General features: G+C 50.1%; 1 protein-coding gene across 7 annotated transcripts in view; it reads right to left on the reverse strand.

The window, feature by feature from the left end:
* NF2 (neurofibromin 2) overlaps positions 1-13092 on the reverse strand; it is a 69943-nt gene continuing 56851 nt past the window's right edge. For 4 of the 7 annotated variants that reach the window (XM_023538462.1, XM_023538461.1, XM_023538464.1 and 1 more), the window contains one exon: positions 11025-11647. In XM_023538462.1, the coding sequence (XP_023394230.1) occupies positions 11594-11647 (54 nt within the window). In that variant the 3' untranslated portion in view covers positions 11025-11593. Of the gene's footprint in view, positions 2940-11024; positions 11648-13092 lie in introns of those variants that run through there. The other 3 variants (XM_011373352.2, XM_011373353.2, XM_023538463.1) reach the window with 2 other exon arrangements.

A 13092-nucleotide genomic window follows, 5' to 3' on the forward strand; every position in this document is an offset into this window, starting at 1 on the left:
TTTTCACGGCTTAGAATTTTTATTAAAATAATCATTTAAATTACAACAATCCCCCAGAACAGAAAATAGCCTTCCAAGGTCTGGCCCTGACAGGAGGTGAAAATCAGGCTCCACAGAAAGAAGTGTGGTTTGACATCTTTGAAAACAGTATGGAGTGTCCCTGGAAGCCCAGAGCCTGGCCCCAGGGCAGCTGGGAGAGGCTGCCTCCCACCAAGGCCGCCCCCTCCAGGGGCTGCGAGTCTCTAGCCCTGTCAGCGAGCAATAGTCACCTTCGCTGGTTGTCAGGCTCTGGACTTGGCCATTTTGATTTGAAAGAGAGAGGGAGAGAGAGAAACCTACCCCCAAGATTACAAAACACAGTCACTTAAGAAGTGTTATGTAATGCCATGGGGTGTTGTCTAACAGAGCTTGGAGGGTACATGAATAATTGAGTGGATGCCACAGGTCAGAGCGCTGCTGTGGCTGAGGTGGAGCCTCAATCAGGATGAAGGAGGTCGTCTGTGTGAACAGCTAAGGGCTGACAACACAGCCTCACAGAGTGTAACTAGCTGGGCAGTGACTTCATGAATGGTGCTTCTGACTGAGAACCCTCGGAAGTGCTTGTAATAAAATAATCATGGCCAGGGCCCTGCTCTCAATGGAGTTCAGGGGCTTCCTTACTTGATAAGCTTCCAGCCCTAAAAATATTCACTTAAAAAGAACATAGTCACCTGAGCCACAGGCACAAGCTGCTGAAAACCAAGCTCCCCTTTCATTCTTCTCCTACCACTGGGGCTCAAGACCTTTCTGGGGGCCACCATCCACTCCCCCAAGCATCTTTGGGAGATACACACCAGCTCTCGCCTCCAAAGAGAGCTGAAGTATTCCTGGCTGAGTGAGGCTCTGCTGGCCTCCTGAGTCTGCTCCCCAGACCCATGGGGGATCCTGCCACAGCTCAAATGCCAGCCAGCTCCCTTGTGGCCACACAGCTTGGCATTTCCCGGACTCCAGACATACACATGGCAGTTAAAAAAAAAAAAGGCCCGATAATGCTTTTATAAACTACCACTGTGCTCCTGGCCCCATAGCCGCTGTTAAACAGATTAAATTTACAGGTCAGGAAGAAAGTAACTGTCATGGACATTCAGGGACGAGTGGCGAGCCTGAGGAGACAGAGCCTCAACACAAGAGCCAGACCTTATGTTACGAACGTGTGAGAACTGCCCTCACATCTCAGGGGAAGAGGCTTTTGAGGGACAGGGAGATACAAAGGAACTCTTTTAGCCACAGCCATCCCCACTTAAATGTCCAGATGTGGAGTCTCACACTGTGAATTTTAAGGGGCCGGGGTGACGCACAGGGCTGGCTTTCTCGGGGTAAGGTGGCCCAGAAAGGTGGGGGCCAGCCTAGGACGCCATTCAGTCTGACCGTGGAAAAAAGGCAGGATCTCTGTGAGCTTGTTTCTCAAACCACGTAGGATTGCCAGAGACCACCTGCTCTCGGGAAATCTCCAAGCTTCCACACGTCTTCATTTAATAAGTATCTTTCCATTGGTTACGACTTATCTATCACCTGCTCTGTATTACAGCCCCATTGAAAGGATTTGAATGGCTCAGTGGGTCACAGCAGCACCACCAAGCCATGGAGTAAAGAGCAAGAAAGTGGCCCCAGACCAAGGAGCCAGTGTGGGCCACACGGGTGGTCTATGACCTGCTGCCTGGCAAGGTGGAGAGTCGTGCGCCAGCAGGTGCAGCGCACTGACTGTGATACCTACATCCAGCTCAAGCTGGGAGGTGCACAAAGGGACTCCACAAAGGCAGCCCACGAAGGCAAAAATAAAAGACCTCTAGGAGATGAGGGCAACAATAAAAAGAGACCCAGGCACAATAATGGGTTAGGAGGGGCTTACTGGCACATGGCCAAGAGAAAAGACGATTCAGATCAACGACGCGGGCTGAGGCCAGTGGAGCTCGGGGTTTGGGCCACCGAGAAGTACCTGTGGGGCTTCTGGGCCCTGCAGAGCCCCACTGTCGCAGGCAGGCTACCAGGTGCTGACTAGATCATGACCTGGGAGTCCCTCAGCCCACCACGGGCAGGAGAGGCTAAAGCTGAAGGGAGGTGGAAAAGACATGTAGCTCTCGCCTGCCTCTTGGACCCTGGTTTGAGGTGGCAGGAGGACAATGAGTGTTCTATATGGTGCAGATTCTTACACGGCTCTATGGCCCCTCTGCTGGCAGCCAGCCCTTCATCGCAGCTTCTGCCTAGTCTGTCCCCATCACAGCGGTCTTTTCTACTCCCCACCACCTGGCACCAGAGCACTGCCTCAAGGGTGCCTGGGCTGGGGACCTATCACTTGGCTCATCATGGACCGTGAGCAAACTCACTGATGATGTCCTGCAGGCAGGCAGGCCACTCTGGGCCTGGGCTTGGGCGAGCCATGCTTCTTTGCATACCAGTTCCTCACTAGTGGAGGAAATGAATGTCCTGGAAACATGGGGTTGGGGGTGCTGGCACCAGCCTCCTGGCCTCCAGGGACTTCACTTTCTACAACCACTTCCTAGCTTAGGCTGGGAGATCAGCACTGGACAGTAAGACACACACCTCGGGGTGCCTTTGACGAAGGAAGTATAGGATCACACATTAGACGAGAAAAGACAAATACGTCTTAAGAAATTTAAAGACTCAAGTCAGGAGAACTAGAACCCCATGAGAGAAATCTCTGCAGGGTCATAGTTCAAGGCAATTGCACATGAAGTGGGTTGGGCTCTCCACTCGGCTGGGCTAAGTTCCAGAGCGCCCATGGAAGCGCCCAGCCAGCACACCTACGGATGGTTCCCATGGTGTCTGACCCATCCTGCCGGTGTTGGGAGCAGCAGAAGTCACAGATCCTGGGGTGGCTGAGTCACCTGCTAGAGCTCTTCAAAGAAGGCCACTCGGGACTTGGCGCTCTGCAAGGTGAGCTGCAAGGAAGCAGAGAAGAAGTTGAAAGGAGGACTAGATGTCTGCTCTTGCACAACAGGAGGCCATCCTGCCTGTGGACTAACCTCAAAGGCAGTTTGGAGTGAAAGGGAAGATGGTTCAGATAGATGTTCAATAGGTGGTCAATCCCAAATAAGTCTTCAGATTTGCCAAAGAGCTCAAATTAGGAGGTGACAAATGAGGACATGCCAGAAAGGATGGCTAGTGGGCAGAAGCATGTCAGTAGGAAAAGGTCGTCAACATCGCCTTTTCGCAGAGGGCAGGAGATCCCTAGACATTTTAACAGATTTTCACGTTTCCGTCTGCAAGAGCCTCTAAGGTGCCTCTGTGGTGTGCTGTCTGCGGAGGTTCCAGCCTGGGATGTTCGCCCTCTCCAGAGCTCAGAGTACTAACCTGGCAGCACAAGCGTCTCAGTCCTTATGCCCTGGGGACACCACTGAGGCAAGGAGACATGGCCTTAGGCAAGGCAGGCCTGCCTCAGATGAGCTAAAACTTGGCCCTTCCATTCCTGGTTTCCCAGGTGGCTCCAAAGCAGACTTGCCGGTGACCTGTCAGCTGAGAGGGGTTTTCCACCCGAGCTGGGAAGCAATGGGCTCTCTAGGTGGGGCTGGCTTGGGCAGGGAGATGGTGCACTCGGCTCAGTGCTTTGCCCAGAAACCACAGGGCCTTCCCATGGTCGGGCTCTCGGCATGGCAGATAAGGCACTAGAGTTTTCAACTTTCTGCACTGCTAAACCCCAATTTCCTGACTCCGTAGGCCACTTCCCAGGATCTCCCCAAACAGAAGTATCTGACACAAACACCCTCCCAGTGCTCTGCTCCCTGCTCTATTCCTGAAAGCAACTACTTGGGCAAGACCGTGTGTCACATATCCAGCTCTGGGACCTTGTAGAGGAGAATTTTCTGGAAGGGGGACCCAGTACATGCTGTTCACCTTCACATCCCTTAAACCACTTACATTAGTGCCTTGCACCTAGTATGAGCTCAAACAATGTTTGTCGAGTGAATGAGATATTGGCTATGATAGTGAAATGGTGAGATTGTGAGAAAGGTGAGCGGTCCACATGGGGCTGAGGAGGCCTGGGCGCTAATTCTCCATCACCAGCTCACTGTGTGGCCTCACTGGACACCCATGACCTCTCTGCACCTCTTTCCTCTGGAGTTAAACCACACGGGCAGGCTAGGTGGTCGGACCCATTCCCTTGACCTCTGGCAGTCTCTGAATCTGAAAAGTCCTTAGTAGCATCCGCGGCTCTCCAACGGGCGGGGGAGGAAGATGCCAAACCAACCACTTCACCATCAAAGACAGGCGGCACCAGTGTGCTCAAAATCAGACAGCTTGAGAGCTGACTCTTTAAATCGTGCCAAATGTTTTGGCCTTGAAGTTCCCGACTAACAAGCTGATCGTGGGGAGGCATCTGAGCTGTTTTCTTCAGCGGAACCAATTTCCAAAGCGCTTTGGAAAGCCCAGATGAGGAGAATGGAGAGAGCTTTCACTTCTTTGCTGAAATGGAACTCCCTCTAGAAGGGAGCTGAGTTTGGATGGGTTTCTCCTTAAATGCAATAGTGGAGAAGGACCAGGAGTTATGTGCTCTGTGATAACGGGAACCAGGATGGTAACTGTGGAATAAAGAGAACCAGAGGACCGACCACTGGGACAAAAATCCTCTTCGCAGACGAGTTTAAATCAAAAGGTTTAAAACTCAATGTCTCTGGTCAGGTTGTTCCCACACTCCCAATGAAGACCTCAGGCTGGCTCATGAGGGGACAGGGAACCTGCAGTGGATGGGTCCCTGGCCCCAGCCCTGCCACACACCAAGTCACACACAGGCACAGTCAGACTACCTGACCCAGAGCTGTCTGAGCCACCGACCAGCTGGGTGGTCCTGGGCAGGCTGCTCGCTCTGGCCTCAGTTCCTCACTATGAAGTGGGGGTGGTGGCAGACCCTTCCTCACGGGGTAACGTGTGGAGTGACTGGGAAATGCTGTGAAGTGCTCAGCATCATGCCTGGTGCACGACGAGAATGCAGCAGCTGTTATTACTAATAGCAGTGTCATGTTTCCTCTCCTCCCTCAGCTCTGGCTCCCCTCCTCCCAGTGGGGGAGCAGGGCAGAGTGCAGGTTAGACCGGGTGCAGGCGAAGGCAGGGTTGTGTACTGCACTGGCCTTTGTGGCCTTCGAGGCAGGGCAAGTGGGTGCCCCCAAGAGTCCTGGCCACTTCCTCAGGCAGGGAGCCCAGGCTGTGGGGGCCTCTGTGAGCCTCCTGCCCATTTGTGCAATGTTGGCTCCAAGAATTCCTGGATCCTCTACCCAAGTTGCGTGCTGGCTGTCCCCTCGAGGTGCCAGGGGGAGGGTTTTGGCAGCTCTGGCAGTGCCAAATTCCAGTTACTTCAGCGTGTGTTTGTTGGGATGCAAGGTCCCCTTCCGATGGGCAAAATGCTTCCCCAACCCCTACCCCATACTGCATGGCAGAGGCTCAGTCTGACCTCTTATCTTGCAGAGCAGAGGCTGTACCCCAGCCCAAAGAAGATGCTGAGTGAAGTCAAGTACTCTGGCCATGCAGAAGTAGGAAAGCACCACAGACATGTGGCCTCGGCAAGAGGAGCGAGTACAGTCTTCGAAAATGCACTAGACTGTTAGAGGGGGAGGCACAGCCACTGGGCAGAGGCGGCGAACGTGTCAGCTGACACTGAGGGCACTGGGAGCCTCCTGCCTCAGCTCACAGCAGACCTGGCTGCCACCATGCCCACCTTTTACCCGTACTGTACAATTCTTGGCACTTTCAATTCCATCAGGAATCTTGTCATCGGAGGAAATTACTGCACAAGCCGCCTGTCCACTGCTGGAACCCTTCCAGTTGCCAAGGCGGATTCTACCTGCTTGCACCTCAGCAGCGTCCTTTATCTTGGACATCAAAATGTCCTCCTCTTGAGCCAGCCAGCGCTCCCTGAGTCTTACACAGGAAGGCACAGCTGGTGCTGGAGAGTGGGTTGAGGAAGCAGGTGTTGAGAGGAGGATCTGCAAGGATAAGCCTGGGGCTTCTTTCCTCCAGGTGGGGTCGCAGAGGCCCAGGGGCAAGGAGGTTCTCTATAGAGAGCCCAGGAATCCCCTCAGGCATCTGCCAGCTGCACTATGGCCTCCGCTCAGCCTCCACTCCACTGGGCAAGCTCTCCACACCTGTGGGATCCTTCGCCACCTGCGCTCTCTAGGAAGCTCACTGACTGTCACATTTATAGTACAGCCACAGGCAGGAGGTATTCATAAAAGGAGAAGAAGGCTCAGAGGAAATGGCACGAAGCTAGCTCTTCATAAAATAAACTATCTCTGTGGGCCTTCTTTGTATACTCATGAAAATTAGCCAACAACTGTTCTGGTTTCCTGATACCCCTCACACCTTAAGGTATATGAGCCCGTGTCAGTGTTTAGTCCATCTTCTTGCTCAGTAATCGGCCTGGCTCTCTCCACACAGCACACAGGGGTACCACAGACATGATTCAACTAAGGCCCTTGCTTCCTGCATGTCACACTGGGAGACCTGCAGCCAGTCTTGTGAGCAACCCCCCGCATTCCCTCTAGTGATCCAACAACACCTCTCTGCACCCCGCAGCCAGACCTGCTGGTGGTGGGCAGCACCTTGAAGAGGGAGGGGAATTACCCAAGTGCAGAGAGTACGGGCTCTCCAAGTACACTGCCATGGCCAATCTCCAAGGCTGTCCAGGAAGAGGTCTCCTCCAAATTTCAGTAGAAGGAGAAAAGCCTAAGGAAGTGGGTAGAGAAGCAGGGCCTTGTAGACAACAGCTGCATCCTTCTGGACCTGCAGAATCTGGTCCATTTTCTTAAATCCCTCTGAAGACAAGGGAATGATAATGTCTGCCATGCACTGTCCAAAACTTGCAAACTGAATCCAGACAAGGGCCAACCACAGGAGTCCTAGAGGTCATGCCCAGCTCCTTCTGGAAGCGATAAACCACATGGACTCCGCGCAAAGGCTCCAACTACAGTGCTCTTGCCAGTTCCTTAACAATGACTAAAGAATACGAAGTTTCCTCACCAGACACCAGGCTGATCCACTTCTCTCTTCCAGCTGTCTCCTCACATCTGATTAAAATCAGCCGTGTGAATAATACAGGAGGAATTAAGTTCTCTCTTGACTGAACCGGCTGTTCAAGTCTGTCATTAATCCAATTCCATTCTGAAGAGACAAACTTCCTTTTCTTTCTTTGCTGCAGACATATATGACTTGTTTCTTATCTTGTGGGGGGCTCTGATCCACCTGTTGGGCCTGGCCCTTTCTTCCAGCCCAGTATCAACAGATTCAAGTTTGGCAGAGTCGCCTCTCCTCCTGCTCATTTCACCATCAAACTGCCAGTTGTTTGTGACAGCCACCAGGCTGTAAAGGGCAGGAGAGGAAGCCCCTTGGCAGAGCTAGACCTCCTCACGCTACTCAAACGTGTGGTGTGACCAAATGAACACATCCACCCAATCTAAACAAGTTCAACTTTGGGAGACACCCAAATGCCAAATGTCTCCTTAAAAAGACAAGACGCTGGCTCCTCTGAACCCTAGGAAGGCCCTAGTACCCAGCAGGTTCTCCCTAACCCAGGCATGCAGGAAATATGCAGACTCAATAGTTCCTGCTCACAAGGGAGGATTTCAGGCAGCCCACCAACATACGAGGATCTGGCAACTGCCCGCTCCTGAGAAATGGCCCCTGAAAAAGGTCTAGAGACAGCGAGCCTGGAAGGCACCTGTGACAAGCACCAGGCTCATCATTCCCTCCCAGCCTGCCACTGCAGTAGAGGGCTTCCAGCTGCAGATTCCTCCAGCATTGTTCCCAAGAGTGCCCCCTGCTGGAAAAAACAGCAGGGGGCTCACTGACAACTCTCTCCCCCAGCTCTCCTCTAAAAGGCCTTTTTGGGGGCCTATTTCCCAAAGTGATGGGAGGAAACTAAATGTATTCGGGCACGGAGCCTGCAGCAGCAAGGCTGCTTGATTAAGAATGAATTACACTTTCATCAGCACATAGAAAAAATTGATTCACAAGGCCGCATTGTGATAATCTGGTTCCTAAAGCAAAAGCGGGTAGCATGGGGGTGGGCAGGACAGAGCCACTTCCGCTACCCATGATGAGAGAAAGGAAGCCCTACAATTAAGCTGGGAGAACAAAACTAATCAGAACGCAAGGATTCCTCCAACTAGTCTCTGGGGGCCTTGCCTCAATCCACTCATCCCGAGGGAGGAGAAAGGAAGGTGGGAGGGGGCCATCTAATTTATTTTAAACAATAAGACCCACAATGCTGAACCCATTTTAGATACTAACCTAATAACTCCAGGAACTGAGACTCTGCTTGTCCCATAAAAATGCAGTGAAATTGAAATGCAAGCCCTAAAATCATGTTATACTTCCTCTCCACCACTACATATGTACTGAAAATGAAGGAGGGGGGAAGGCTGAGATACAAAAGGAAATGCAGATCCACCGGGTGAAAGCAGATTCCGCAGCAGAAAGGTGACAGGCAAATACAGCAGCAGCAAATTCTAACATAATCTTTGGCTTGGGGCGTAATAAACATTGCCCCTTCCAAACCTGAACCAAGAGCAGGGCCAGTAAAAGGAGATAGCGGCTGTAAACCACCCAGATTAAGCTTTTCTGCCATCTTGCTAGTGACAGCTTGCACCCAAATGCCATCTGGTGATGTGCATGGGGAGAGAGCTATTCACACACTTATCCCTAAACAGAGGTGGGATGAAAGGCCAAGTCATCCCAATTAACAAATCCGATTTGGTATTAGCTACTTTATCTGCTCTAGAGAGAAATCTGCCAGGGAAAACCCACAGGGTCCCTTTTGTGTATTAATCCTTTAGGGACCTAAACCAACAGAAAGATGCCTGGAAACTGATGTCTACCCCTGTGATGCTGGCAGGGCCCTTTGCTACTCCATTCTTCCACCTGGAAAATGGACTAATTGGCTTGTTTCATCTCACTGGGCAGGTGGAGGCTGACAGCTCTGAGCACTCTGAGCACATACCTTAGGAAAAAGGTGCAGATAGACTGATATCATTCTCAAATTGCTAGTATCAGAAGGGAAATCACGGCAAGGATCCTAAGGACAGAACCTCGAGCCCGCAGAATGAGTTTGCATCCCGTCTCTTCTCTCCCACTGTTGCAGTAACAAATCAGGTGCCGGAGGAAAGCTGCACTGAAACATATCTTCAGTGCTAAGGGACCAAATGGGATGTTTTACTGCATCAAATAAGGCCCAATAATGTCCTCAGGCACTTTCAAATGGCTGTAATATACGCTAGGAGGGCAAGGCAGGTTTTACAGGCTCCTCCATGCCTCTCAAAGGGAAACTGCTTACTCAGGTAAACTCCCCCAACCAAAAAGGGACTGGGTCGTGGTCTTTTGGAGAAGAAGCTGATAGAATCTTCTATCTAGAGAGCTACCAGAAATAAGCAGGAAAACTGTAAGCCCTCAACAGATATGAGGCACCTAGACATTTTAGTGTGTGTGTGCGGGGGGGCGGGTAAGTGTGGCCTTCAAGATGAGTCCAGGTGGCACATCCAGGAGGGATGCATTCCGAGAGCAGCCCATACCTTCCAATGCCTTCCCTGTCCTTCCCACAGAGCCAGGAAGAGTCCAGATGGCCACTGTGCTCTCTTCTACTGTGTTCTGCATCCACAGCTGGTGCTGCTGTGTTCCTTGCTAATCCTCGCTCCCCACCCCACTCCCATTACCCATTTTTCTCCTCTTCCCTCCGAGCTCTGTGGTGTTCCAATGACAACAAAGAGAAGGCTCTGGAGCTGGGCAGCCGGCGCACTGCTTTTTTATGTCAGGGCAGAGGATGCTTCATGAGACAAGGACCAGTTTCCAAAACACACAGAGCCACTGGGCTCCCACAATCAGAGTCAGGGGAAAGCTGAACACATTAACCATACACGCAACAAGAACTGTTTAGTAGCCCTTTTGAGGCAGGCGATGCAGACCAGAGGTCACCAGGGAGGCTCTGGCCGTTTGCTTTAATTGCAGGAGACGCCTTTCACGCATATTCGATCTTGCCCTGTGATTTATCACTTCCCCGGGTGTGTTAAGTGTTCTACTTCACTTCGCCAGCCCTGCCTCTCCAAGGGAAGTCTGCACAAATTGAAGATGACATTGGACTTTTATGTCTTCCTGATCCAAGAGAGGCAGCTAGAGCTTCAGATAAATGTCCAGGCTCCACATTCTTGTTCTTCCACCACTGGACCTTGATGATACAAACCATTTACTAACAAAATAAGCTTTCTAAGCTCCACGACCCCTGTGATTTCTCATCTGTCAATTTCTTTTGAAATCCTGTGCCCTCAGAGACCCTGGGCACAAAAACGATGATGAATTTGCTGGCACCAGCTCAGGATCTGGGAGTGAAACCTGTTCCTTGAGAGAGGGGATGAAAGCAGAACTCTGAAGTGTGTGCACTCCGGGACTGCATTTTCACCTCCACAGTGTGTTGCACAGCTCAGTCACACCTGGCCACAGCTCGCCTCATCAGCACTGTGGCTCTGAAGGCAAGAAGAAGCTTAAGCCCATGACATCCGTGTCCCCATCACCCCAGCCTCACTGCTACACTTCATTCTCTCACTCCAAAGGCTCAGATGTCAGGAATATGTGTAGCTGTTGCCCCTCCCCCACCCCCATGAACTGAATCTAAAATCCCAAGGGCAGCTTTTGATGGCTGGTGCTGCTCTGACTCAGACGCAAATGTCAAACCAGTTGCACTGATTATCAACTGGGAAAAAGTGGAAATGTGAGGAGTTGGCAGGAGAAAAATATACCTTTGCAAACTCAAATCAGATAGTAACCAGTGAAGTTAATTCTGGCTTTCTTCCGGTTTTTACCTCCGAACATATGGAAATTAATACAATTAGTGGATAGGCTTATCACGTTGTGTATATAAATGGGGGCCGTCCCTCACTACAGGCTCATAAGCAGATTTGTTTCTTTATATATTTTTAAGCCCTTGCTGAGCTCTTTAAGGTGAACAAAGTGTTTCTTATACATTACCTCATTCAATCCTCACAACAATCTTGGTGGGTAAGGACCATTTTATTTATTTTTTATAGATGAGAACACTAAGCCTTAAGAAAGAATTCCAGAGAAAGTTAACTGGCAAAGCAGTGGTCACCTGAGTTAACTGGACTGGACTGCCTTTCAGCATTCCCAAAGGAACGTGGTAACCCCTGGTAACCCAAGGGTAAACCCTCAGAATTAGTTTAAGTGTTACCCAGCCCCCAAAGGTACTGCTGAGACAGGTCAGACACTGAGACCACCTCTTGGTGCGGCAGAAGAATACTGAAAGCAAGGAGGAGTCTAGATCACAGTAGGCAGAAGAACCTTGTAGAAATCTATGATCAAAAAACATTAAAAGCACAACAAAAATCAGTGCAGGCTGGTTTGAACCAAGATTAATGAACTTTCAGGACACTGGAAACTGTCCAATTCACCACCAGCCTCTGCAGTTTTCATCTCAGACTTTCTAGATGGAGCTCTGCCCTTGACATTCTAGGCACCCACACTTCCAAAGCCTGCAGTGGTGTTTCTCTTCAGCACAGCTCATATCAGCCCAGACTGCAGCAGGCACAAACCCTGAGCTGCCTCAGTGCAGGAAGGGGGGCTGGTCATCAGTCCTGGATACAGGGATCACCAAAGTCTAAAAAAATGGAAAGTGCATCAAACTTCATGTGTAGCAAAAACTACCACTATTTAATCTCGTGATGCTGAGATAACTCCAATTGTATTAAAAGCCAAGCACATGCTTTTATTAACCCTTGATTCATCAGAATTCTTGATTAACTGGAGTCTGGCAGCCTGCTTTGAAAACAAATTCACATTAAGACATTAAAAAAAAATAAGGCTTCTGTATGTCCTAGCAGCAGTACAAATCTGACTACAAATCAAACCTCATTTGTCTATAATAATAGCTCAGTGAGAACTGGCGGTCAAAATCAGGCCCCTTGAAGAATTTAAACTCTGAATCATTACAGAAAGAGGAAAGATGAAATCATACCAAAGTGGAATAGGGCAGTCACATGTAAGGACTATCTGACAGCACAGGCTGAAATAAAAAGGGATTTTCTTCTTGTCCCTGAGCTAGCCACAAAGTCCAAGAAACCAAAGTGGATCCAACCTGGGGTCGTCTGGGTGCCATGGGTCACTACTGAGCAGATGACCCAATTGGCCTGCATATTTCAATGCTGGTCATCTCTGCTCAGAGCATGTACTGCTTGGTGTTGGGGTGTTCTAACATACCAACATGTGGTATGAAAGCTAAAAAAAATAGGAGCCCGCTAAATAAAAATGTCACATACAAACTGGGGTTCATGCCATTGGTTCTTGGAACCACTGACAGCTTGAATCCATCTCATAATGAGATCCATCTGGGACTTTAATAGCTAACCTCTCTTGCTTGGATAACAACCACAAATAGGATCTATTTATGCCAGATCTCATTTTTTGGTAGAAAGCTTCCAATGAGCTTATTTTATTTTAGGAGCAGAAATCGCGGTAAAGACTCCAAAGGACACATGCTATGTGACTCTCAGATGCTGGTGGCCTCACTGGCTTGGGTACTACTGGAGATTAGGTGAGGAGCAGAGGCAGGGTGTTATTTTATTATCGGGCATAATAAATTCTCTCTACTGCCGAGGCATGTTAGGAGAATAATGAACTTCTGCGGAAGGAAATCAGCAATCATTCAATTAATTCCCTCAACAATCAGTGACTGCCCATTTACTGGGTGCCCGCGACTGCACTGTCCCAATGTGAGTTCACTCCAACCACAACTCTGCCCAGGGCTGTGGAGGAGCTGAAGCAGAGACGGCCTCTTGAGCGCTGATGGACAGATAGTCCACTGAGACTGACTACACATCAGATCCCTATGCAATTGGTTTGCTTTACTTGACAAGAAAATGGATGTGTACAGAAAGGGGAGGCTCTAAAGGAAATGAGTGAGCATGGGCAGCTCCTTCATTCCACAGCCAGAAGCTGTCAGGTATGATCATGGGTCTTCAGAGACTGTCACCACATAAAAGGTCTTGATCTTGAGTTAAAGACACCACTCTTAAAAACACCCAAATTTATCCCATTTCCATGCTA

This window comes from Pteropus vampyrus, unplaced genomic scaffold (assembly GCF_000151845.1).
Source record: "Pteropus vampyrus isolate Shadow unplaced genomic scaffold, Pvam_2.0 Scaffold223, whole genome shotgun sequence".
Taxonomy (NCBI): Eukaryota; Metazoa; Chordata; class Mammalia; order Chiroptera; family Pteropodidae; genus Pteropus; species Pteropus vampyrus.